Genomic DNA, 24,778 nt, shown 5'->3' with positions numbered 1-24,778 from the left:
TCTCCGTATTTCTATGATTCTCAATATTCCCATGGACGGCTGTACCCAGTCAGTCTGCACTCTCGGGAGGACGCCTGCTCAGATAAAAGCCCAGTTCAGGGAAGGCTCTGTCTTCGGGATCCCAGAGAAACCTGAGGCTTCTCCATGAGGGGAAAAAGTAGTGGGCTGAGGTGATTCTAGTTTATCCTTCTATAAAAATCTTTACCCACAGAATGGGACACTGTGCAGTCATTAACTAGAACGATAAATACTTACATTCAGAAACAGAAAAGTGCCTGTAACGTTGTGCTGGCTTGTAAGAATAGAGAATAGAGTTCATGTAAAATGAGAGACACACACAAATACTTCTCTAGGCATCTGCGCATATGTATCTGCAAGAATGTTCACTGAAATGTCACCACCGGAATCACAGAATGTCTCCTTCATTCTCAGTACTTTTGCAATTTATACTATCTGCTCAGAAGATCTCCTTTATATAAACAAAAAGAAAAGCCACACAAAAAATGTGTGAGAAACACACTAAAAATCTCCAAACCCCAGTTCACCAAGAAAAAAAAAAGTGACCCAAACTGTAAGCAAACCAACGGTCAGGGTTTTTAAACTCAGGCTCAGCTCCGAGAGGCATGTTGTTAGGGGCGCAGTCTCGTGCCTCTGTTAATTCCACAGCTCATTTAGCGGCAAACTTGCCCGCAGTATATCTCCATAGAAATGGAACCCACAGGCACTGGCAACTGGAGGATGTAATTATCCGAGGACATGGCAAACTCTGGAGGCTGAGAGAAGGAGTTCTCACACCAACAAGAAAGGTGAGCCTGGGGTCTTCAAAGGCAGCACGCCCAGGGCCTGCCACGTGGCCTCCTAGCGGGCACACTTCAGGGCTGGGTGAGAAATGCTTGGAAACCTGGGTGCTCCCTCCTGGGTAGCTTATAAAAGCCACCCTAGGTCCTGCTCCTTAAGGAGAGGTGACGGGGACGGGGAAGAAGCCAGGCAGGGAGGGCAAGGGTTCAGACCAGGCCAATGCTCGCCGCCTCCATCTTCCGTCCGACACTGCTGCTCTGCTGGCTGGCTGCTCCCTGGCCCACCCAGCCTGAGAATCTCTTCCACAGCCGGGACCGCTCGGACCTGGAGCCATCCCCACTGCGCCAGGCCAAGCCCATTGCCGACCTCCACGCTGCTCAGGTAGGAGGAAGCTGGAAGAACAGCAATACCCCCAGGCCTGTGCACCTGCACACAGGCACATGCGCACGCACGCACAGGCACATGCACACGCACGCACAGGCACATGCACACGCACGCACAGGCACATGCACACGCACGCACAGGCACAGGCCAGGATGCCGGCTGTGCAGAGGCAGAGAAGGGCCAGGCAGGCTGCGCTGGGAGGGAGGAGTGGCTCCTGTGGCTCCTATTGGAACAACCATGAATCGATGCTTAACCTGATTCGACAATCCCACAGGTCAGCCCTAGTGAGAAAGAAATGTCAGTGCGCAGACAACAGACTCAAATGCCAAGTGCCTTTCCCAAGGCAAGCATGTGATACTGTAGTGGCCAAGGCACTGTCCGAAGGCATTCTGTGGCTGCTCACCATGCCAATCTCTGGATGTAGAGAAGGGGACAGCCCTGCAAGGTTCCCCAACACCGCAATAGTAAGGATCCTAACAGCTGTCTGGGGTGGCATCCGTGGACTTCACCGGAGTCTGTGGTGAAGCACCCAGGAGGTCCAATGCAGGCGATCCCCTCCTCCAGAGAGTCGTGATGGGGGGCAGGGAGTGGACCCATGAGGCCCCTTCACCTGCTCTGGCACGTGGTCCTGTGGTCACCATAGGCCAGGAGCTGATGCTCAGGGTCAAGTCCAATCCCCAGCTCCCACGGTGCCCCAGAGGCCAGGGCAGGGAGCAGGAGAGCCGCCCTGTGGCCAGGCCCGCAGCCGCGTGGAGGCCGCTGACCTCCCTCCCGCTGTGCGGCCATGAGGAAGCCCCCCAGGTCCTCAGACCCAACCACTGCCAAGCCCCTCAGTTCCAATTCCCAGCTCTCAGGACGTGCCTCCCATGGCCTTCTCTGCGGTGTGGCCACGCCCGGACTTCCTTGGCACCCCCCACCTGCCCCGCACGACCTACCCTGCGCGACCTGCCCCGCAAGGCCGGGGGGAGCGTCTTCCTCCCCCGCGACCTCTTACCTCCTCCCGGCACTCGCCCACCCCGCTGCCCAGGTCTCCTGCTCCTCCGGCCCTAGGGCGCCTCTGACTCAGCCTGGTGCCCATCCAGGGCCCGCACTCAGGAAGGCGCCCAGGACTCGCTCCTTCTCTCCTGTCTACCTCTCTCCTGTCTCTGTCTCTCACTGCCGCTCTCTCTGTATCTCTATCTCTCTCTGTCTTCCTGTTTCTATTGCTATCTCCATCTGTTTCTCCCTGTCTGTCTCTCTGCTTCTATCTGTCTCTGTCTCTATCCCCATGTCTCTGTCTCTCTAGACTTTGGGGCAGGGCAGCCCGGGAGGGCCCCGAGCGAGGCGGCCCAGATTAGGGTGCCTTTCTCTCCCACAGCGGTTCCTGTCCAGATACGGCTGGTCAGGGGTGTGGGCGGCCTGGGGGCCCAGTCCCGAGGGGCCGCCGGAGACCCCCAAGGGCGCCGCCCTGGCCGAGGCGGTGCGCAGGTTCCAGCGGGCGAACGCGCTGCCGGCCAGCGGGGAGCTGGACGCGGCCACCCTAGCGGCCATGAACCGGCCGCGCTGCGGGGTCCCGGACATGCGCCCACCGCCCCCCTCCGCCCCGCCTTCGCCCCCGGGCCCGCCCCCCAGAGCCCGCTCCAGGCGCTCCCCGCGGGCGCCGCTGTCCTTGTCCCGGCGGGGTTGGCAGCCCCGGGCCTACCCCGACGGCGGAGCTGCCCAGGCCTTCTCCAAGAGGACGCTGAGCTGGCGGCTGCTGGGCGAGGCCCTGAGCAGCCAACTGTCCGCGGCCGAGCAGCGGCGCATTGTGGCGCTGGCCTTCAGGATGTGGAGCGAGGTGACGCCGCTGGACTTCCGCGAGGACCTGGCCGCCCCCGGGGCCGCGGTCGACATCAAGCTGGGCTTTGGGAGAGGTAAGAGCACCCCGGGCTCCCTGCCTGCCCGACCCAGCCCCTCGGGGACCCCGGCGCACCTACCCCCACCTCGGCCACCTGCAGAATGGGGGGCTAAGCCCTTCCGGCCTGTCCCAGGGGCACCTGTCAGCGGGGCAGGCAGAAGCCACCGGTCAGCGTCGTCTTGTCGGAATCATGGTCACCCTGCAGAGAGCCTGGTGTGGCCTACGGGGACACTAGGGCCGGCCCTGGGCACAGGCTGCTGCCCGGGCTGCTCCTCAAAGTCCCACTCGGGCCCCCTGCCTGTGCCTCCAGCTTCCCTAGGGAGCAGCAGCTGGGGTCTCAGGACAGGGCAGGGTCAGGCACAAGTTGCCACCACCTCCGTCTTACAATTGGACAAATGCGGGACAAAATACCTTGGACGTCTAGCAACAGAAGTGTTTTTAAGGGGCAGACCAAGCAGAAGAGGTGATCACTGCCACCTGAAATTGGGTGCTGGCATCCCCAGGAATCCGGTCTTGGCCTAGACTCAAGGATGGGTGGGATCTGGGATACCCACAAAAAGGCACCCAGAATGGAGAGTGGGTGAGGGCATGGAAGTGGTCAGAGACAAGCAGCAAGCAGACAAGCCGCTTTGCAGCCCCGTCTGTGACCCGGGGGTGCTCAGGGCTGTCTTCTGGTCTCACTGGGTTAATGTCCCAGGGTGAGAAGTACAGGGACACGGTTGGCTGAAAAAGACAAATTTTAAGGGACCCAGCTTTCAGTATTTCACGACCTCCGCAGAGGCGAGGATCCGGCCCCGATCTTGTCCGGGTGAGGCCTTTTTGCCATCTTCCCAGGCCCCCAGCCCGGCTCTCACCCAGCCCCGCTCCCCTCTGCTCCCAGGCACTTGGTGCCTGCTGGTCTCTGACAGTCTGTGGACTGTAAACACAGTTTATAAACAAACCGTCTCCCACCCTCCGCACATTGAGGACTTAATCCAGGAGCTGTCACTCTGTCTGCCTCTGCTGCCAGTTCCTGGAGGCTGAGGACCCCCTAGGTGAGGAGTCTGTATGGGGGGCACTCATCCTTCACCGGGACCACCTCCTTCTCCCCCTCGCCAGGCCGGCACCTGGGCTGTCCGCGGGCCTTCGATGGGAGCGGGCAGGAGTTTGCACACGCCTGGCGCCTAGGTGACATTCACTTTGACGACGACGAGCACTTCACACCTCCCACCAGTGATACGGGCATCAGCCTTCTCAAGGTCAGTGGTCCTGAGCCACTGTGTTGATAAGACACCAGCAGTGCTCATGGGCTGACGTCCAAAAAGTCCAAGCTTTTCTCATGTAGTGTCCGCATCCTCTGAGGAGGTGAATCCGTGGAATGGCTCCCCAGTTCCACCGGTGCTCCCCTCTTCACAAGCAACACTCCTCTCGAAGCACAGGCCTGCGTCTGTTATGCAGGGATCCATCGCCCAGGCTTCACCCAGCACCCATGGTGTGTGTCCCCTTCTAGGTGGCCGTCCATGAAATTGGCCATGTCCTGGGCTTGCCTCACACCTACAGGACGGGATCCATAATGCAACCAAATTACATTCCCCAGGAGCCTGCCTTTGAGTTGGACTGGTCAGACAGGAAAGCAATTCAAAAGCTGTATGGTAAGACTGCTGCGGAGGGCATGCCTGAGCTAGCGGAGGACACTGTATTCCAGAGCACTGTAGGACCCCGCTCACTCCTCACTGGGAAACGGGGCCTAAGAGCGCAACGTTGTACAACTCATGTCACCCAAGGGTAGCCACCCTCTAGCTCCCTGATGCCATTCTCTCAGTTAAAAAGTGGTTTTGCCCAGTCGACAGCCAGTCCCTCCTGTGTCCTCTCTCGCCACATGCATTTCCCGGGAGGACAGTGAATGCGGTGGTTTTCTCAACACAAGCGGGCCCCCAACCCGTGCTGTGGCATCCCACCAGAGACGCACACACTGGAAGCCCTGGGAGTTTACTGCAATCCCAAAAAACTGAGCTTAGCCTGGCCAGGATAAGCTCCAATCTCTATTTAGAATCGTTCAGGCCAAACGTTCTAGTGGTTGATTATTTAATTAAAGTGGTTAGTGATTTAGTACCGAGGCCCAAGGGAAGAAAGCTGTCCTCCTCTTTTCCATTCAAAGGTCCCTAGGCCGGGCACAGTGGCTCACACCTGCAATCCCAGCACTTTGGGAGGCCAAGGTGGGCGGATTCTTGATGTCAGAAGTTCGAGACCAGCCTGGCCAACATGTTGAAACCCTTTCTCTACAATAAATACAAAAATTAGCCGGACATGGTGGCACACGCCTGTAATCCCAGCTACTTGGGAGGCTGAGGCAGGAGAATTGCTTGAACCCATGAGGTGGAGGTTGCAGTGAGCCAAGATTGCACCACTGCACTCCAGCCTGGGTGACAGAGCGAGACTCCATCTCAAAAAAAAAAAAAAAAAATAGTCCCTAACAGAGACCACCCCATTTCTGTTCTCACATCCCCCCATTCTCAGCACTCTGTGTCTTTGGAGACAACAACAGCCAGGACACACGGACTTGCCCCAGTGGAAATCTTACTCTTACATGAGCCCAGAATCAAACTTCTTCCATCTAATGAAGTCAAACTGCCATCAAGGTGTCAAGGGAGGCATTCACTAGCTATATTTAGGGTGGTCAACCGTACATAACTTCACAACCAAACTGAGATGCTTCTGAGAGTGGCCTGGGGCACTGTGAAGAATGAAGCTAGGATGTGCCTGTGAACCAGGACTGTAGCAGGCAGCCTGGCACCTTCGGCTCCCTCTGCGCACCACCTCAATCTGTTTTTTTTCTTTTCAAGATAGGGTCTCACTCTATCGCCCAAGCTGGAGTGTAGTGGACTGATCTCAGCTCACTGCAGCCTCAACTTCTTAGGCTCAAGCAATCCTCCCACCTCAGCTTCCCAAGTAACCTGTGCCAAGGGACCACAGGCACGTGCCACCATGCCCGGCTACTTTTTGTATTTTTTTTTTTTTTTTTTGTAGACACTGGGTTTCACCATGTTGCCCAGGCTGGTCTTGAACTCAAGCAATCCTCCTGTCTCGGTCTCCCAAGGTGCTGGGATTACAGGCATGCGCCACTGCACCTGGCCCCACTTCAGCCTTACATGTTGTCTTGCTTTAAGGTGTTTTTATAGAAAGCCCCAGCTTTGCAACTGTCTTCATTCAAGTCACATATGAAAATATAAGTTTTGCACCATGTATGTGACAAGTAGCTGTTTTTTGTTTGTTTTTTTAAGGCTCCTGTGAGGGATCATTTGATACCGCATTTGACTGGATTCGCAAAGAGAGAAACCAATATGGAGAGGTGATGGTGAGATTTAGCACATATTTCTTCCGTAACAGCTGGTACTGGCTTTATGAAAATCGAAACAATAGGACACGCTATGGGGACCCTATCCAAATCCTCACTGGCTGGCCTGGAATCCCAACACACAACATAGATGCCTTTGTTCACATCTGGACATGGAAAAGAGATGAACGTTATTTTTTTCAAGGTACAGATTCTTCATGGATGGTTCTATTTCTCTTATTAAACGAATGCACTCAGAAGGAATGTCTTGAGCCCCTACGAAGGAATCTGTTGTAATGCTCTTGTCATTACTTGCTTAATTTCTGTCTGCTCCATCAGACTGGAAGCTCTGAGGGCACAAGGATTGGGTTCTATTCCGTTTTTTTTTTTGTTTCTGAGACAGAGTTTCACTGTTACCCAGGCTGGAGTGCACAATCACGGCTCACTACAGCCTTGACCTCCCGGGCTCAAGTGCTGTTCCCACCTCAGCCTCCTGAGTAGCTGGGACCACAGGCACGCACCACTACACCTGGCTTAATTAAAACAATTTTTTTTTTTTTAGAGATGGGGTCTCACTATGTTGCCCAGGCTAGTCTTGAACTCCTGGCTTCAAGCCGTTTTCCCACCTTGGCCTCTCAAAGTGTTGGGATTACAGGTGTGAACCACTGCACCCAGGCCCTGATCTTTTTAAGAAGGCACTAAGTCACCGAATGAGTGAATGAACTTTCCTAGGTACTAAGGTGGCTGCCAAAAAACTGTAAGAAAGGGCCCTGCCCTGCAGGAGTTTTAATCTGGTTCTGGAGAGAAAAAAAATACCTTGGACATCTAGCAACAGAAGTGTTTTTAAGGGGCAGACCGAGCAGAAGAGGTGATCACTGCTACCTGGAATTGGGTGCTGGCGCCCCCAGGAATCAGGTTGTGGCCTAGACTCAAGGATGGGTGGGATCTGGGATGCCCAGAAAAAGGCACCCAGAATGGAGAGTGGATGAGGGCATGGAAGTGGTCAGAGACGAGCAGCAGAAGCGAAGCCGTGGGGCTGGGAGTGAAAAAGCCACAGAGCTGTGAGGCTGGGGTCCATCAAAGCTGGTGACAGACTTACCCGGGATGAGGTCAGGCTAGAAAGGCGGGTTGGCCCAATCACGGAGGGCCTCGAATGCCAGGGTCGGGGCTGGACTTCACTGAGCAGGCCACGAGCCATCAATGGCAATTGCTCAACATGGAAGGTCAGTGTTTTGCTGGAAGACAGAGACTGATGTGATGGAGCCTGGGGGGTCATGGGGAACACACAAAGAAAGGCAGGTCTGGGACTCTTACTGCCGCTGCTCCTTATTCACACCCGGTCTCATCCAGTACCCTGGACCCGGTGCACGAGGCACGCTGCCTTTGCAAAACCAGACAGCACAGAGTCCGATCATAAACATGATTTTGGGGTCACTGCTTTTTCCTTCCCCTTTCCTACCCAGAGACAAGTTGTGTAGCCCCTCTGCCTGAATCCTGGTAATATAACCATAGGGCTTTAAATTGCTCAAAAAGACTTAACAAGGCGAGAGCCAAACTGAATGAACTTTATATGCAAATTTTACCATAAGGATCCTGTATATAAATCTGGTCTCAGTTTTCCTTCATATGACACAAAGGAAGAATTATTTCAGTTACATAAAAAAACTGACTTACAGCTGACTTCTATAGTTCAGGTCTTTCAGAGTTGGAAGCACATCTTTCAGGGTTTTAAGAAGTCCCAGACTAGAATTTATGTTGGCAACACTCAAAGAATCATAATTATAGATTTAGGTCATCATAGGGTAACTGCTACAATACAGCTGTATTTTATTCTTGGAGCTTTAAAAACATCTTAATTTGCTATGAATATTTTGGATTAAAAGAAATTCCTGTTAGAGTGAACTGCATCTCTAACTGGATGAACGTCACACTGTTAATGGTGAAATTTTCCAAGTATATTAAATATTTGGTTGCTAAGGAACGTACTGCTTGGGGTGTTCTGTGAACTGTGAACACCAAAGCATCTAAGTGGAGCTAGTCTATTCTGTTGGCAAGATGCCAAATATCCAGGATTAGGAACTAACAAGAAGCAGCTAAAATAAGCTTCTACTGATTTAGAGCACGAAATGAGCATCTGAACTCTGAAACAAAATGGAGCAAAGTTCCATTTCACAGGACAGTGGGGAGCCTCTCTGGAGTGGCATTTGAGAGTCCTGGCTTGCATTCCTGGCTCAGCCTAGGCTGTCTGAATGTGGACCAGTCACTTCAGCTCTCTACTCCAGTGTCCTTATTTGTAAGATGGGCGTGCTGGTGGGACTGCGGGACTCTAAAACACTCAAGGTATAATCCACTGATAAGGATCATGATTTCTTCAGTAAAAAAAGGACTTAGATTGATTAGGATACGAAAGTGATTCCAAGCCTTGGGCCACTAACATTAAAAGGAACATCTTTAGACTATAAAGGAAGAAGAAAAAAACATTAAGATACTAAGGTAAAAATGACATGATTTTTGCTGTTTTGTTTTTGCTTTTGATGAGAGCCGGGAGGATGATGCTCATGGGGCAGGGTGTGCTTTGGTGTGAAAGGCAACCAGCATTCCAACTGCAGCAGTGGCGGCCAAGAAAAATGCACTTCCTGGGTTAAATGTAAGAGTAATTCAAGACGCGGGGAAATGGCGGAGTGGAGGCTTCACTCAGATGCCGAAAGCCCCGTTTTCTCCTAGAATCATGGCAACACATTGTACAGGATTGGCTGAGACCTAGATTGAAAACTGTCCTCTTTGTCACGTGATTTAATAGTAATAAACCACATGAACGTATTTTGTTTGGCTCTCAGGAAATCAATACTGGAGATATGACAGTGACAAGGATCAGGCCCTCACAGAAGATGAACAAGGAAAAAGCTATCCCAAATTGATTTCAGAAGGATTTCCTGGCATCCCAAGTCCCCTAGACACGGCGTTTTATGACCGAAGACAGAAGTTAATTTACTTCTTCAAGGAGTCCCTTGTAAGTAGAAGGCTCTTCAGCCTAGCAATGCTTCTGTCATCCCTAATAGAGATTCGTCAGATGACCAAGTTCATATTTAAAAGCTGTACTTGGCCTGCCACAGTGGCGCATGCCTGTAATCCCGCACTTTGGGAGGCCAAGGTGGGCGGATCGCTTAAGCCCAGGAGTTTGAGACCAGTCTGGGCAACATGGTGAAACCCATGTTTCGGTCTCAACAAAAAATACAGAAATTATCCAGGTGTGGTGGCACGTGCCTGTGTTCCCAGCTGCCTAGGAGGCTAAGGCAAGAGGATCACTTGAGCCTGGGAGGTTGAGGCTGCAGTGAGCTGTGATTGCACCACTGCACTCCAGTCCAGCCTGGGCAAGAGTGAGACCGGGCCCCCAAAAAAACAAAAAACGTGTACTCACTTCAGATCTAAATAGCAATGGCAGAGCATGATGGAAAATTAAGAAGTTCAAGTCTAAAGAATTTGGTACAAAGTCTTGAGTTACTTATCTCATTGTTATAAATTAACCAAAAAATATTAATAATTTTCAGAAGAGCCAGTCTATCTTATTTGCTTTGCAGGTATTTGCATTTGATGTCAACAGAAATCGAGTACTTAATTCTTATCCAAAGAGGATTACTGAAGTTTTTCCAGCAGTAATACCACAAAACCATCCTTTCAGAAATATAGATTCCGCTTATTACTCCTATGCGTACAACTCCATTTTCTTTTTCAAAGGCAATGCATACTGGAAGGTAGTTAATGACAAGGACAAACAACAGAATTCCTGGCTTCCTGCTAATGGCTTATTTCCAAAAAAGTTTATTTCAGAGAAGTGGTTTGATGTTTGTGACGTCCATATCTCCACACTGAACATGTAATAAGAAAAAGTAGGAAATGGAGAGTCATAGGACTTTGCTAAAATTCTGATATTGTTTACAAAGACAACCGGATTTTCAGTAGCTGAAGAAATATGGCACTGTAAGTTAAAACCCAATGGGAAAAGCCTTAGTTGAACTTTTAAAATACTTGATTTAAAAACAATTGCTCAGGGAAAACATAATTCATAACCTAAAAGGTTTAAAAAAACAAAAAAACAAAAACTAAGCATCCAATGATCTTTGCCTGCTTTCTACTCTGTGGGGCTCTGCCCATCCCAACTGCTTGCCCACCTGATTGATGGGAGTTGGAAGGGGGGCCAGAGCCCTGGGTCAAGCTCTCAAGGAAGGAGATGCCACAGAGATGATTTTACTGAGGGATTTAATGGGAAAGTCACAGGATTCAAATAAATTGCCCTCCACAGTCCCTGTCAGAATGACATTTCTCTAAACACAGTGAACAAAAGGTTTTCATGTGTATTTCTCTCTTGATCTTCACAACTCTGTCAGCGTGGCAGGATGGATACTACTGTACACATTTCCAGTCATATTAGCCAAAGTTCATCTGTTTGTATCCTGCCAAAAGTCAAACCCAGTGGTAGCTCTGGGTCCTCATCTCCAAATCCCAGCCCAGGGCCCTCTGCACTTGCTCTGTGTCACTGTGGCGGTCTCGGGCCCTGCAGTGAGTTGCACCCTCTTGTTTGAACACACAGGCCTGCAACCCAAATGGCCCTGAACAGAACAGCTTTCCTGGTTCACTATAATTCATTTAGTGTTCTCTCCTACCACTTTACATGACAGTTTACTTAGGTTCTAAAGACCAGACTACCAAAAGGAGACCCTTGAAGCTAGCTGGATAATTTTATTTCTCCAATATCAGTTATATCTAGGATAGGCATTATATCCCTTTAACTCTTACATAATATGGCTATTAACTCTTAACCCAAACAAAAACCCAATGTCATTTGTAATGATGTGAACAAAATCTGAAATTAACTGAAATGGATTCAGTAGCCTCAATGATCAGGCCACAAATACCAAATTTCTTCTTCTAAAGGAATAGCTAAAACACAGGTACTTCAGGAAATTTTAAGTTAAAAACAGCAAGTTACAAATATATTTTATAAGGATCTTTATTCCCCCCTGTAGGAACTTTCATGTTATTGCTTTGACAAAGGAAGATAACTAGAATTTATTCTTACTTGCTTAAGAACAAATTTTCCTCGTGACTGAAAGGTTGTTTCAACCAAGGAGAGGGGCTGGGAGGAAAGATAAGCATCTCTCATACCCCTAATCCCAGCTCATTCCTACCTAAGTAGGAACATCCTTTTGAATTCATTAACCCAAAAGATACTATATCATCTTTCATTATAATCAACAGAAGTGTCTAGGTTTATCTAGCAGGGCAAAGACAGTTTTATGATGTGTGTACACTTGCTACAAGGGGAAACGGAATGACAGTGGTCCTGAAATGAAACATTGCTGAATTCGTACAACTGCTTTACAATTTAGGCAAAACTTTAAATGTTTCAGTGATTAATTGTTGCAAACCGATACAAATCTGTTCCAGGGAAAATGCAAACTAAGTAAACAACAACTAAGTGGACAAATGGCAAGAGAGAATTCTGCTAAGCTATGATGGATGTTAACTCACTGTAAGTGGGCTGGGTGTGGTGGCTCACGCCTATAATCCCAGCACTTTGGGAGGCCGAGGCAGGTGGATCCCTTGAGCTCAGGAGTTCGAGACCAGCTTGGGCAACATGGCAAAACCCTGTCTCTACTAAAAATACAAAAAATTAGCCAGGCGTGGTGGTGCACACCTGTAGTCACAGCTACTTGGGAGGCTGAGCTGGGAGGATCTCTTAAGCCTGGGAGGCAGAGGTTGCAGTAAGCTGAGATTGTGCCACTGCATTCCAGCCTGGGTGACAGTGAGACCCTGTCTCAAAACAAACAAAAAAATCTCAGCCAATGAAAACACCTGAAAATCTCTGTAAAAGAGAAAGAAGTCTCTTTTACATCATAGCTCTGTAAAAATTCGGCTTAAAACTAGGTCTTCTAGACAGTTTTCCAGTATAGTTGGAATTCCTTCAGAGGTCTGGCTGGTGTGGGAGCGGGTTCTGGCCACTGTGGAGGGCCTGCAGGGAGCTGGCCGAATCTCCAGCGCACCTGCCCCCAGGCCTGCGCAGCAGACCTACCTACAATGGTGTCACGTACAGAAGTCCAGACCTTCACCTCACCTCCAAAGAGCCTGTTTTATCTGTTACACTGTCTTGAAATTGAAAATATGAATTATGAACGAAAACAGCCTTGTGCACTGTAGCCATTACAAAGAACAGGGGATGTTTGTGTGTAACTGGACAAGAGCCATGTAGCAGCAGCAATAAGTAAAACATTCTAGGGAGAATTTAGTGGACAGCAGAATTTTACTTTTAATGTTTTGAGCTTTGCTTTGTAAAGTTTATTAATTTTAGACTGAGTTCAAATCAAAACTCAATGTGAAGAATGGAAATTGGAAAAATACAAAGACATTTTAAATAAATAGTTTATTTATTCAAAATAGTTTTCTTACCTTATTCACAGTTTCAAGTTTAAAATGAAAAAAAGGGGTAGTACCTGTTCTTGATCAACTGTCATATAAAGTCAAAAGTGAATCCTTTCAGAACATGCATTAAATACAGCAAATTGCACAACAGCTAGTCTTTGAAAAATCCTGCACTGAAGCTTATGAAGAACACACCTTTTTTCTGGACAATTTAAAAGGAAACACTGTAGATGTACAGGAGGTCTCCTTAACCCACTTGAACCTGTAATGTCATCTGGATAAAAGTTCTCTTGACCAAAGTAACATTTTATCCAAAATAATCATATCTTAGACCCGTGTAGCTTGACATACTTCAAAAATACGTGAAAGTGTAACTGCATCACAGCAGGTCTGTTAATACCGAGGTACTACATACTTCTCAAAGACATAAACAGTGGAAGCTTTAAGTTTGATTCTGATGTTAGCACTTCAAGTGAAGAAGCCACAGAACTCAACCGTAATTTGTCTGTCACTTAAAATAACTCTGTGTTTCCACTGATATACCTGTTTTAAATGGATATTTCCCTATTATTTAATGAAACAAAGCACCGAATGAACAAACCGGCTCCGTGTTGAAGGCACTGACAGCGTGTCTGGGACACGGCTCTGTGCAGTCACTGAACGGCATTGCTGCTCGCTGCACTGCCGGCGGCAAGCTGGCCCAGCAGGTGGACGATAACGTTGATTCTTTCCAGAAGAGTCGCGGTTTTATTTGCAGTTGCTCTCAAAAGCTGGGAGTAAATGTGCTTGTTGGTTTTGAGAATTGTGTCATCTTCGATGTTATTGCTAGGGTTAAAAAAGAAAAAGAGACAGGTAAGGGACCAGCAATGCCTACCGACAATTCAGAGGTCCAGAAAACCGGACAGTGACAGCCCAACAGTCACTCTTCACAGAGCAGCAGGCGTTCCTCTCCTGCCGGGTTCAGACCTGCCTTCTTTTACATATTGCTCATGGGCCTGTTTCTACACATTTATTTCAATACATCAATGAAATCCAGTACTCATTCCTTTTATAAATATTTGAATGCCTATTATGTACTAGGAATTGCTCTTGACAGAGAACAAAACAGGCAAAAAGAAGCCCCTGCCTTATGGAATTTGCATCCTATTGAGGTAGGAGTTTGGGGGAGGGGAGGGGAGGCACTGGGGGAAACCACAGTAAACAAGAGAGTGACAGACGGACGGCCATGAAGAAAATGCAGTGGAGCCGGGTGAGGGCACAGAAGGAGCTATGCAGTATTTCCTCTGTTCCTCAAGCTCGGCCTAAGCGCCTTCCTGTGTCATAAACACACATCTAAAGCCACTGTTGTACTGCCGTCTCTAGAGCTAGAACTACCTAGGATTTAAACATGGATTCCTGAATTACAAGAACTGCTGCATCTCAGTTTACTCTAAAAATGTCAGTGCAATTCTGTGTGAAGACTGCCCCTCAGCTGAAGAGTACTAGACAGTACTCTACCTGAAAACTATTTCAGTTTACAGTTTGTCCTGAAAACATTTACCCCTTATGATGGATCGGTGGATTCTATTTTTGTTACTACTGGAAAAGACTAGTAATTACGTGGCAGTTCATATCTAGCATCTTTTTTTTTTTTAAATGAGTCCAGGTGGAGACCCCTGGCTCACATAACCAGATACCAGGCAACAATTCCACAACTCTTTTCAGTGTCCATGAACACATCTGAGCCTTACAATAATCCCATCCCCTCAGATAGGCAAGGACTAGCATTTTGAATTTACAGATGTAAAACCTAAGGCCCAGAAGGGTTAACAGTTTGGACTAAGGTCAAAATGTCATGTTTTCCAATTTCAAATGCTATGCTCTTTCACCTCTTCAGGGTACAAATTTTCTCCCTTCACCCAAGGGCTTGCCAGTCAGGCCTGCCACAGAGCAGCCAGCATGCAGAGCTCCCTTCCCCAGGAGTTCCCCTTTCTATTATTCCTGGCTCCATTCCTCCTCCACAGGATCCCCATCGCTGCCTTTAGACATTTCTCCCCTCCAATTCCCACTTATTTTATCAGGCAAATCTCCTCCTGCCTTCCCCCAACAACCACAGTACAGCAAGTGACTGTTCCAAATGCATTCCCTATCTGTAATCTGGGCCTAAGATTGGCTAGATTTTAGTTTTGTGGGGAGTTAACAGTCACAAAACCTTTGATAATCTTATAGAAAATTTAAATTACTCTGACAGTAATCAAGGCATTAGCACTTAACAATTAGAAAAGGCATTTGAAAGATGACTTATTCTTTGTGGACAATGACATCACACTGTCATTTTATTAATAGTTGGGTGCCTAAAGATAATTGATGGCTGCAGGGATCATAAACTTAAAATCTTTTGATTTGTCCTAACCATAACTCTGAATCTTAAATCTTCATCTTCCAATTTCTACAAATCACGCCTTCCTTAATGCATTCTTATCAGCAGTTTCACTGACCTATGACCCCTATTCAGAGGGCTCCATCATCTCACAGGCTTTTTCTAAAGGGAACTAACTTACATTCTTTCATCTCCCTTTTTACTAATCTTAACAAAATATTAAATGTACACATCTAATGGGAACAACCCATGAATCCAAAGGATCTGTTCTTAGCACTGCAGCAGAGAGCTCCCTGAATCTTCAGAGATTACTTCTACTTTTTATGGTATTTCATTATATTAAACCGCAAAGCCACCAAAATGTTAAGAGGCCTGGATCTGTGAAAGCAATGAATATTAAAATACAGTAGAAGAGTAAATTCTAAATTCAAAAAGAGAAAAGAGAAAACCTTTGGCCTAACAAACTGCTACTGCTAGAATTTCTAGCAGGTCAATGCCAATGCAGTTGTCATATGATGATGAAATGCCTGCATCACCTGAAAATGAAAACAAAATTTTTTTTTAAACAAGTAAAATGCATCTTTCACTCTAATTCTATAGGAATCTAATAAACTTAAGATTTTAATTATTAAGCCTTGTTTATTTTTTTGCCAGAGGGCATGAAGTGGAAAAAGCAGTAGTCAAAAAATAAAACAAAAATTTGTTTAACATGGCCTCTCAGTATCTGTGGAGGATTGGTTCCAGGACCCTCCAGGAAACTAAAATCTGAGGAGGCTGGAGTCCCTGATATAAAATGGTGCAGCATTTGCATTTAGGCTGTGTACATCTTCCTATATACTTTAAATCAACTCTAGATGACTTATAATACCTAATACAATGTCAATGCCATATAAATAGTTGTTATACTATATTGCTTTTTAAATTTGTATTATTTTTTATTTATTTAATATTTTCAGTCTGTGGTTGGTTGAATCTGTGGATGCGGAATCCTTGGATACAGAGGGCTGATTGCATTTTCTTTCTTTTAGGTCTCATTCTGATTTCTCTCTATATTGCAAAAGAGAATGCTCATGTATTCACTGTGAAACAACTAAGCCTGTGGCAGAGGGTATTTTCCTCTTAACAATAAAATTATAGATGTTTTCATTTGCACATCAGTGAAAAATGAAATAGTCACTGACTTAGTAATTAATAGTTTTGTTTTGAAACTTGTCAAAGTGTTTATTTTATTAACACATTATCACATTTAAGTTTAATAAACCTTAAAATCAATATAAATTAGCTAAATAAGATTGTATGTGTCATGCATGAAAACTTTAGATTAAAATAGTTTTCAGCAGAATATTAATAACCTAAATAAACAGAAGCTTAGAAAACCTTCCATTAAAATAAAAATTACGTAGGTCATACATATGACTGTTACAGTTATAAAAGATAAAACTGAAACTATTACCTATTACCAATTACTCAAATGATTGACTTGTGAAAAATCAATGAATCACTTTTTCTCATGTATCATATATTTATATTACCATCTTGTGGAAACCAATACAAATTTAAAAACTTTACCCACTGCTGTTAGAAAAAGGCAGGAATTCTTTCCAAGCCTTGTTACTATATGCAGTATCTGCTCCGCCTTAGGGCTCTTCAAAAAGATGGATGTCTCTGCTAAATTACAGTGAGTGTATCAACACCCGCTGCTGTGTACCACAACCAGGATATGGTGCAGACACTGTGGATTAACAACCAAATAAGGCCAGGCGCGGTGGCTCACACCTGTAATCCCAGCACTTTGGGAGGCTGAGGCAGGTGGATCATGAGGTCAGAAGATCGAGACCATCCTGGCTAACACGGTGAAACCCCGTCTCTACTAAAAATACAAAAAATTAGCCGGGTGTGGTGGCGGATGCCTGTAGTCCCAGCTACTCGGGAGGCTGAGGCAGGAGAATGGCGTGAACCTGGGAGGCGGAGCTTGCAGTGAGCCGAGATTGCGCCACTGCACTCCAGCCTGGGCGACACAGCGAGACTCTGTCTCAAAAAAAAAAAAAAAAAAAAAAAAACACACACACACAACCAAATAAAAGCTCTCCTTAGACTATAGAGAATTATTCAAAAGCCATTTTTTTTCTTTTTTTTAAAGAGTTGGGTTTTGCTCTGTCTCCCAGGCTGGAGTGCAGTGGTGCCATCAGAGCTTGCTGTGGCCTTGAACTCCTGGGTTCATGTAATTCTCCTGCCTCAGTCTCCCAAATAGCTGGGATCACAGGTGTGAGCCATGGCACTTAGTTCAAAGGCAATTATTGAAAGAAGTTTCTATTCATGGTGCAGAACCGGAAAAAGTCTCTGGCTCAAGCAGGGCAAACTACAAGGTCATGGCTCTTCTTAAATCCATGAGAGAGGTGGGGCAGCCAACTAGCCTGCAATCTAAGGAGAGACAGGCTGATGCAGGGAGAGAAAGGACAGTCCTTCCTTACCTGGGGCAGATGCAGCCAGATGCCAGTAAGCATTTAGCTAAAATAGTGAATGAGTTGGTGGGGGCCCAGTGAGGCTGGTGAGAAAGTATAGGGCCTCTGTGGAGTCAGGGGGTTCACATCTTCTTACTGGCTTTTCTCCAAGGACCTCACCAAATGCCCACATAAAAGACCAGTGAGAATCCTGACAGAGTGACCCTCCTGCTGTAGACCTATGACAGGGTAACAGCAGCTGCTATGGGAGGGACCGGCAACCCCACCTGGACCCTTCTCCTCTATGAAACAAAAGACTCAATGGGGGTGGGGGAAGACAATGAACCCTGCCAACCTTAGGGCATTGGTTAAAGTCAATGAAGAGAGGGGAAGGGAACAGAAAAAACACTCTGAAGGGTTAGGTGGGGGTGCAGGAGCAGTGGCAAGGCCACAGTCCTGAGACTCAGGGACACGAGTGTCTGCCTGGACTGAGGCTTAAACAACTATGGAGTCCTTGCTAACTCCCTGCTCCCTCCCAAACAGGCGAAAAGGCACCGAAGGACCAGTGACAGTGGAATATGGCTGGAAGAACTGTGAGAGTGTAAAGACAGACCCTCTCTAAGGTGCAAAACAAAAGAAAGACCTAGAGCTGAAGGTAGAGAAGACACTAAGAATCACCTTCTGCAGATGTGCTCCACCCCACACACGAGGACTGCTAGGAAAACTTGAAGCCTGTGGTACGTGGAAGGTAACCATCGCAATAAAAAAGTCTCAACCACAGCTCAACTCCAGGCTAGAAAAATGAATTCCACTTCCCACACTAAAGCCGTAGCAGGGGGAAAGTACAAAAAATTCCAGGCAAAAAAAATATTTCTCTTGGTCTCTACTATCATACATAAGGTGTCCAGTTTTCAACAAACGAGATATACGGAAGGCAAGGAAAAAACAACATACTTCCAAGAGACAAAGAATCAACAGAACCAGCTAATTATGACACAGATGTTGGAACTATCTCATAGGGAATTTAAAAGGACTATAATTAGTATGTTCAAGACACTAATGGACAAGATGGATGCCACGCAAGGTCAGATTGGTGATTTCAGCAGAGAGCTGGAACTGTAAGAATGAACCCAGGGCAATTGCTAGAAATAAGGAACATTGTAACAGAGACAAAGAATGCCTTCAAAAAGTTCAACTGTAGATGACACAAAACCAAGTAAGGAATCCATGAACTTGAAGACAGTTCAACAGAAATTACCCAAACAAAATCACAAAAAGGAAAAGATGGCGTCAAAAAAACCAGAACGGAATATCCAAGAGCTGTGGAATAACATCAAACAGTCTAACATAGGCATAACGGGCTACAGAGGAGGAGAGAGGATGGAACAGAAGAAAGAAAAATGCTGAAGCCAGAGGTAAAAGGCATCACGACACACTCAAGCCTATCATAGTCAAACTGCTGGGGGGTGAGGCGCCTACAGGCAAGGAAGATGCATTTCTAACAGATGAACAAAAGTAGGAAACGCAGCTGGCTTCTGGTCAGAAAACACACAGGCCAGAGACAATGGAGTGACATCTTTAAAGTACTGAATGAAAAGGACTGTTAACCCAGAATTCTATACTCTGCTCAAAGATCTTCCAAGACTGAAAAAAGAATAAAAACTCTCTCAATTGAAAAGATAGAATTCATTGCTAGCACACCTACAAATGCTAAATGCTAAAAGTTTTTCAGGCAGAAGGAATATGATGCTAGACAGAAACCTACACAAAAAGTAAGAGTACTGAAATGGAATAAATGAAGGTAAATAAAATTTCCTGTTCCCTTTAATTGCTCTTAAAGATAACTGTATAAGGTAAAAACTAGTAGCAGTGTATTCTGTTTATAACATATGTACAAGTAAAACATATAATAACAGTACAAAAGACGGGAGGAAGGAATTGGGAGCCTACTGTTAGAAGGTCTTTACAGTACATGTAAAGCAGTATCATATTACTTGAAGGTGGCCTCTCATGAAAGATTAACGATGTATACTGCAAAATCCTAGGTCAAGTGCCAAAATAATTAAAAAGTGGCACATAATAAATCAATAGTGAAATAAAATGGAATCACAGAAAATAATTAACAGAAGGCAGAGAAAGAATCATATTAAATGTGAATGGTCTAGAGACACCAATTGTAAGACTGGATTTAAAAAGCAAGACCCTTGGGCCAGGTGCAGTGGCTCATACTTGTAATCCCAGCACTTTGGGAGTCTGGGGAAGGTGGACTGCTTGACCCAGGAGTTTTGAGACCAGCCTGGGCAACATGGCAAGACCCCATCTCTACAAAAAATTAAAAAATTAGTTGGGTGTGGTGGGGCACACCCGTGGTCCCAGCTACTCTGAGAGGCTGAGGTGGGGGATTGCTCGAGCCCAGGAAGTTGGGGCTGCAGTGAGCTATGATCATGCCACTGCACTCCAGCCTGAGTGACAGAGTGAGACCTTGTCTCAAAAAAACTAAACATAAATATAAGTAAATAAAAAATAAAAAGCAAGACCCAACTATTGCCACCTATAGGAAACCCAATTTTAATATAAAAGACATACAAAAAAAGACATTAACCAAAAGAACGTTGAGTAGCTATATTATCAAAGAGGGACATCTGTAGTAATAAGGAGGTCAGTTCTCCCAGATATCACAATCCTACGTGTGTGTACCTAACAGAGCTTCAAAAACACATGAAACAAAACTGACAGTGCTGAGAGGAGAAACAGATAAATCCATAAGCGTAGCTGGAGACTTCAACACTCCTCGCTCAGAAAATTGATAGCAGTAGACAGAAATTCAGTGAGAATACAGAAGACCTGAACAATACTATGAACACGCTTAACCTAACTGACATTTACACAATGCTTTACCCCAAACAGCAGGACACGCAGATTTTTCAAGTACACATGGAACATGTGCCAAGATAAACCATATTCTAGGCCATAAAACAAATCTACACAAACGTGAAAGAAGAGAACAAACACAGTTATGGTCTCAGCACATAATAGAATTCAACTAGCAAGCAATATCGAAAGATAGCTAACAAGTCCCAACATTCAGAAACTAAACAGCACACTTCAAATAACAAATGGGTCAAAGGAGAAGTCTCAGGATATCAAATATTATTTTGAAACAAATGAAAACGAAAATATACAAAAATATATGACATGTAGCAAAAGCAGTGCTTTAGAAGAAAATTTTTGGCAGCAAATCTTATATTAAAAAGGAAAAATGTCTCAAATTAGTAATCTAGGCTTCCACCTTAAGAAACTACAAAAAGAGCAAATTAAGTCCAAAACAAGTAGAAGGAAGGAAATGAACGGCAGAAATTGATGACATTTAAAAGAGAGAAACAATGAGGGGAAGAAACAGTCGATCAAGCCAAAAGTTGGTTCTTTGAAAAGATTGGGAAAAAAAAAAAAAAAAAATAGAAAACTTCTAGCTAGAATGACCAAGAAAAACAGAAGGATTACCAATATCAGGACTAAAAGAAGGGCTATCATCACAAACCCCCTTAGACATTAAAAGGATAATAAGGGATACTGTGAATCTATACATTTGACAATTTAGATGATGGACCCTCGTTTATTCAAGAAAAAGACAGCCTGAGTAATACTGTATCCATGAAAAGAAATTGAACTCACCGTTTAAAAACTTCCAACAAAGTAAACTCCAGGTTAAGATGGTTTTACTGGTAAATTCTACTACATGTTTAATGAAGACATAGTACCAATTCTATACAATCTCTTTCAGAAAACAGAAGAGGGAACATGAACCCACAGACTTTATGAGGCCAGCACTGTTCTAATACCCAAACCACACAAACCCATTATAAGAAAAGTGAGCTGTAGACCACTATCCCCTATGCATAGACACAAAAATTATCAACAAAATATCAGCAAACTGAATCCAGTAATACATAAAAAGAATCCTTCATCACAACAAACTGGGATTTATCCCAGGAATGCAAAGCTGGTTTAACATCTGAAGAATCAACGTAATCCACTAAACAAGGCTAAACAAGGGAAACCATGTAGTCATCTCAATAAATGTAATAAAAGCACTGGACACAAATTCAGTATCCATTCATGATAGAAACACTCTTAGCAAATTCAGAATAGAAGAAAACATCCTCAACTTGATAAAGGCCTCTACAAAGCCCCACAGCTGATATGAGGCTTAATGGTAAAAGACTGAAAACTTTTTCCCTGAGATCCTGAGGAATTGGGGGCAGGGGCAGGGTTGACTGCAAAGGGGACAGCAGGAGGGAATTCTTGGAGTGACGGAACTGTTTTCTGTCATAACTGTGGTGGCAGGCACACATCTATATGCATTTGTCAAGGTTTGAAGAAGTATACACCACAAAGAGTCCATTTTACTGTATGTAACATAAAAAAATAAACAGACAAAAATGATCTGTACCCTAAGATTATACATTGGTAAAATATACATAAGATAACTGGTAACAATGGATGTATTAGGATAAATGGTTGTCATTTCCTTTTCTCTATTTTCCAAATTTTGTAATATGGCCAGATTGCACTTATATTTAAAAACAAGGAAGGCATATCATTGATATTACTTTCCTGATCTAGTACTTACTACTGAAATTTCAAATTAAATCAATAATGCCAAAATAACAAACTTTGACAAAAGAATGTAAGCGCAACAAGATGACCCAGGGCCATTAGAACATTTCTGCGGAAGTGTGCGCTCTTCTCTCCTGCTTCTCTCCTGCTTCTGTGTTCTGTCCTCTACTCTGCAGTGCACTTGGCCCTGAGCATCAAACTCCAGTCGAGACCCTCCATTAATGACAACATTCAGAAGCATCACTAGAAACGCAGATCTTCATTCCAGGGTTATTCATCTCCCTCAAGGAAAACATTACAACAGAGTATTTGCCCTTAGGCAGCAAGATTTCTTTCTTTCTGTAATTTCAATACATAGAAGGCTTTGTGGAGAGGGTTCTTACCTAGTTTAACAAGTCAAGAAGGAACACCACTTAAAATTCTACTATCCACATAGAAGACAAGACAGAATACAACCTATTTTTTTCTTTCTTTCCTTTTTTTTTTTTTTTTTGAGATGGTGTCTCACTCTGTTGCCTAGGCTGCAGTGCAGTGGTGTGATTTCAGCTCGCTGCAACCTCCACCTCCTGGGTTCAAGCGAGTCTCGTGCCTCAGCCTCCCCTGCAGCTAGGATTAACAGGCGCCCGCCACCATACGGGTTAGTTTTTGTATTTTTGGTAGAGATGGGGTTTCACCATGTTGGCCAGGCTGGTCTCGAACTCCTGAACTCAAGTGATCTGCCTGCCTCGGCCTCCCAAACTGCTGGGATTGCAGGTGTGAGCCAATGTGCTTGGCCCCTAGTTTTTCTTTATGATGTTAGTAGAGAAAATTTTTATAGGTAGGGTGCTAGGAAAGAAATTCCTACAAATAACCACTTAATTTACCTTGTTTTCTTTTTAGTTGAAGATAGCAGTTTAATGGACTGAAGGAGAAGAAATGACAACCGAGACTCAAATATACTGAGGAGTTTCATCACTTCTTCTCGATTGAGACTAGGAGAAGCATCAGCAGCTGCAGCGGCATCACCACTCTTAGGCTAAAAACAACAAAAAGTTATTTTACTCGAGCTATCCAACAACTGTAGTTTCATATCGTACCAAGTGATGGAACTGCAGTTTCATTCATCCAATACATTTTTAACCCTAAACAAAACAAACAAACAAAAAGCACACCTATGATCATTTTGATAGACTAAAACACATAATTAAAATGTCTCAGCCCCAATAGGCACTTTTGTAGAAGAAATTAATCCTGACTTTCCAACATTAGACACAACGCAGAAATGTACGGTACCACACAGGATTTGACCAAGCAGGGCTAGGAGAGCAATAGGTGGGCGCACCATGGGGGCCTTCAGGAAGCTTTTAGCAACAGCAGAAGGTAAAATGAATGCCGGAATGCCCAGAAAACGAGAAATTCCTTCCTGAGGAGCCTGCTTAGGCCCATTCACCATTCAGCTGCTCCCAGGCATTCTAGTGGAAATTAGAAAAGAGGGCACAGGCCTTTTCTTTTAAAACATAAAACAAAACAAATTCCCACCAACAGCAACAAAAAAACTTAAGAGACTTTATAATTTGTTAACTATGGTCTTGTTGAGATATATTCTTAAAAATATTTTAAAATACTTGCAAATTAAAGAAAGGAGATGAATACCAGGCAAATATAACAAATCACTGTTAAAATGTTTTAGTGCATAGCATACATATGTATGTGTGTATATATACACACACATAAAACATACACACACACACACACACACACACGTCCACTATATACATTCACCATGTAGCTTAAGACACACAAAAACCAAAGACAGTCATTTTCTCCATTTACCTGGCCAAATTCTTCTATAAGCTCCTTCTGGATAAGCTGGAATGCGTGCTCGGTTCTCACCATTATATCAAGAGCCCCAGATAGTGTTTTCAACTTTCCAACATTGCTATTCTGACCTAAAGTTTTAAATATAAAACGTTCATTTCTTTAATATAAATCTAGAAACCCATCTAATGTTAATGTATTAATGAAAATTCAGACTTTCAAAATGCTATAAAGGAAGCTAATGAGAATCTTAAATCTTCTAAATCCAACTTCTGTTTAATAATATTCCCTTGACAAAAATACTAAGTCTGGACAAAGCAATAAATAATCATTGTTTCCCTGCCTCACCATTTGGTTTTGTCAAGACAGGCCACTTTTTCAGAACAGGAGCCTTAGGAAAAGGGACCAGCAGAAAAGAGTCTGGGGCTCGAGGCCCACCTCACAATTTACCAGTTGTGTGGCCAGGTCACATAAGCACTTAGTATCAGTTGTCCTATCTGTAAAATAGTTTATTACATCTCTGTTCAAAGGCAGGAAGTCAGACCAGATGAACAAAGTTTTGTTTTATTCTAGAGCCTTCTAACTACAATTTTTCTAGAGCTATCAGATACTACAGGACACCTTTGCTCCTGTTCTCCTAGAACTCAATTGTGTGCGGTGGTGTGCAGCAGAGGATTAATCTTGTACAGAGGTTTAGTCTTTGTCCTTGGCTCCCAGAAGGTAATCACTAAGTCCTTGAAATGTCCTGCCCGGTAAGAGCGCCTTTGTTTACCTGG

At 45.0% G+C, this 24,778-nt stretch overlaps 2 protein-coding genes across 3 annotated transcripts in view; one reads left to right on the top strand and one right to left on the bottom strand.

Moving 5' to 3' along the window:
* Positions 1-902: 902 nt before the first annotated feature.
* MMP21 (matrix metallopeptidase 21) lies at positions 903-10,457 on the top strand. Its single transcript, XM_024346668.3, has 7 exons — positions 903-1,179; positions 2,540-3,074; positions 4,157-4,296; positions 4,548-4,689; positions 6,319-6,576; positions 9,209-9,381; positions 9,950-10,457. The coding sequence occupies exons 1-7, from the start codon at positions 1,018-1,020 to the stop codon at positions 10,247-10,249; spliced, it is 1,710 nt and encodes a 569-aa protein (XP_024202436.3). The 5' UTR covers positions 903-1,017; the 3' UTR covers positions 10,250-10,457.
* Positions 10,458-12,770: 2,313 nt separating this feature from the next.
* Positions 12,771-24,778, bottom strand: part of EDRF1 (erythroid differentiation regulatory factor 1) — a 45,176-nt gene continuing 33,168 nt past the window's right edge. For both annotated transcript variants that reach the window (XM_001137992.6, XM_001137906.6), the window contains 3 exons: positions 24,018-24,133; positions 23,069-23,220; positions 12,771-13,613 (listed from right to left, as the gene is read on the bottom strand). In XM_001137992.6, the coding sequence (XP_001137992.3) occupies positions 13,442-13,613; positions 23,069-23,220; positions 24,018-24,133 (440 nt within the window). In that variant the 3' untranslated portion in view covers positions 12,771-13,441. The remainder of the gene's footprint in view (positions 13,614-23,068; positions 23,221-24,017; positions 24,134-24,778) is intronic.

This window comes from Pan troglodytes, chromosome 8 (genome assembly GCF_028858775.2).
Source record: "Pan troglodytes isolate AG18354 chromosome 8, NHGRI_mPanTro3-v2.0_pri, whole genome shotgun sequence".
Taxonomy (NCBI): domain Eukaryota; kingdom Metazoa; phylum Chordata; class Mammalia; order Primates; family Hominidae; genus Pan; species Pan troglodytes.
The sequence above is the reverse complement of the archived record's forward strand: the minus strand, read 5'-3'. Positions and strand labels throughout refer to the sequence as shown.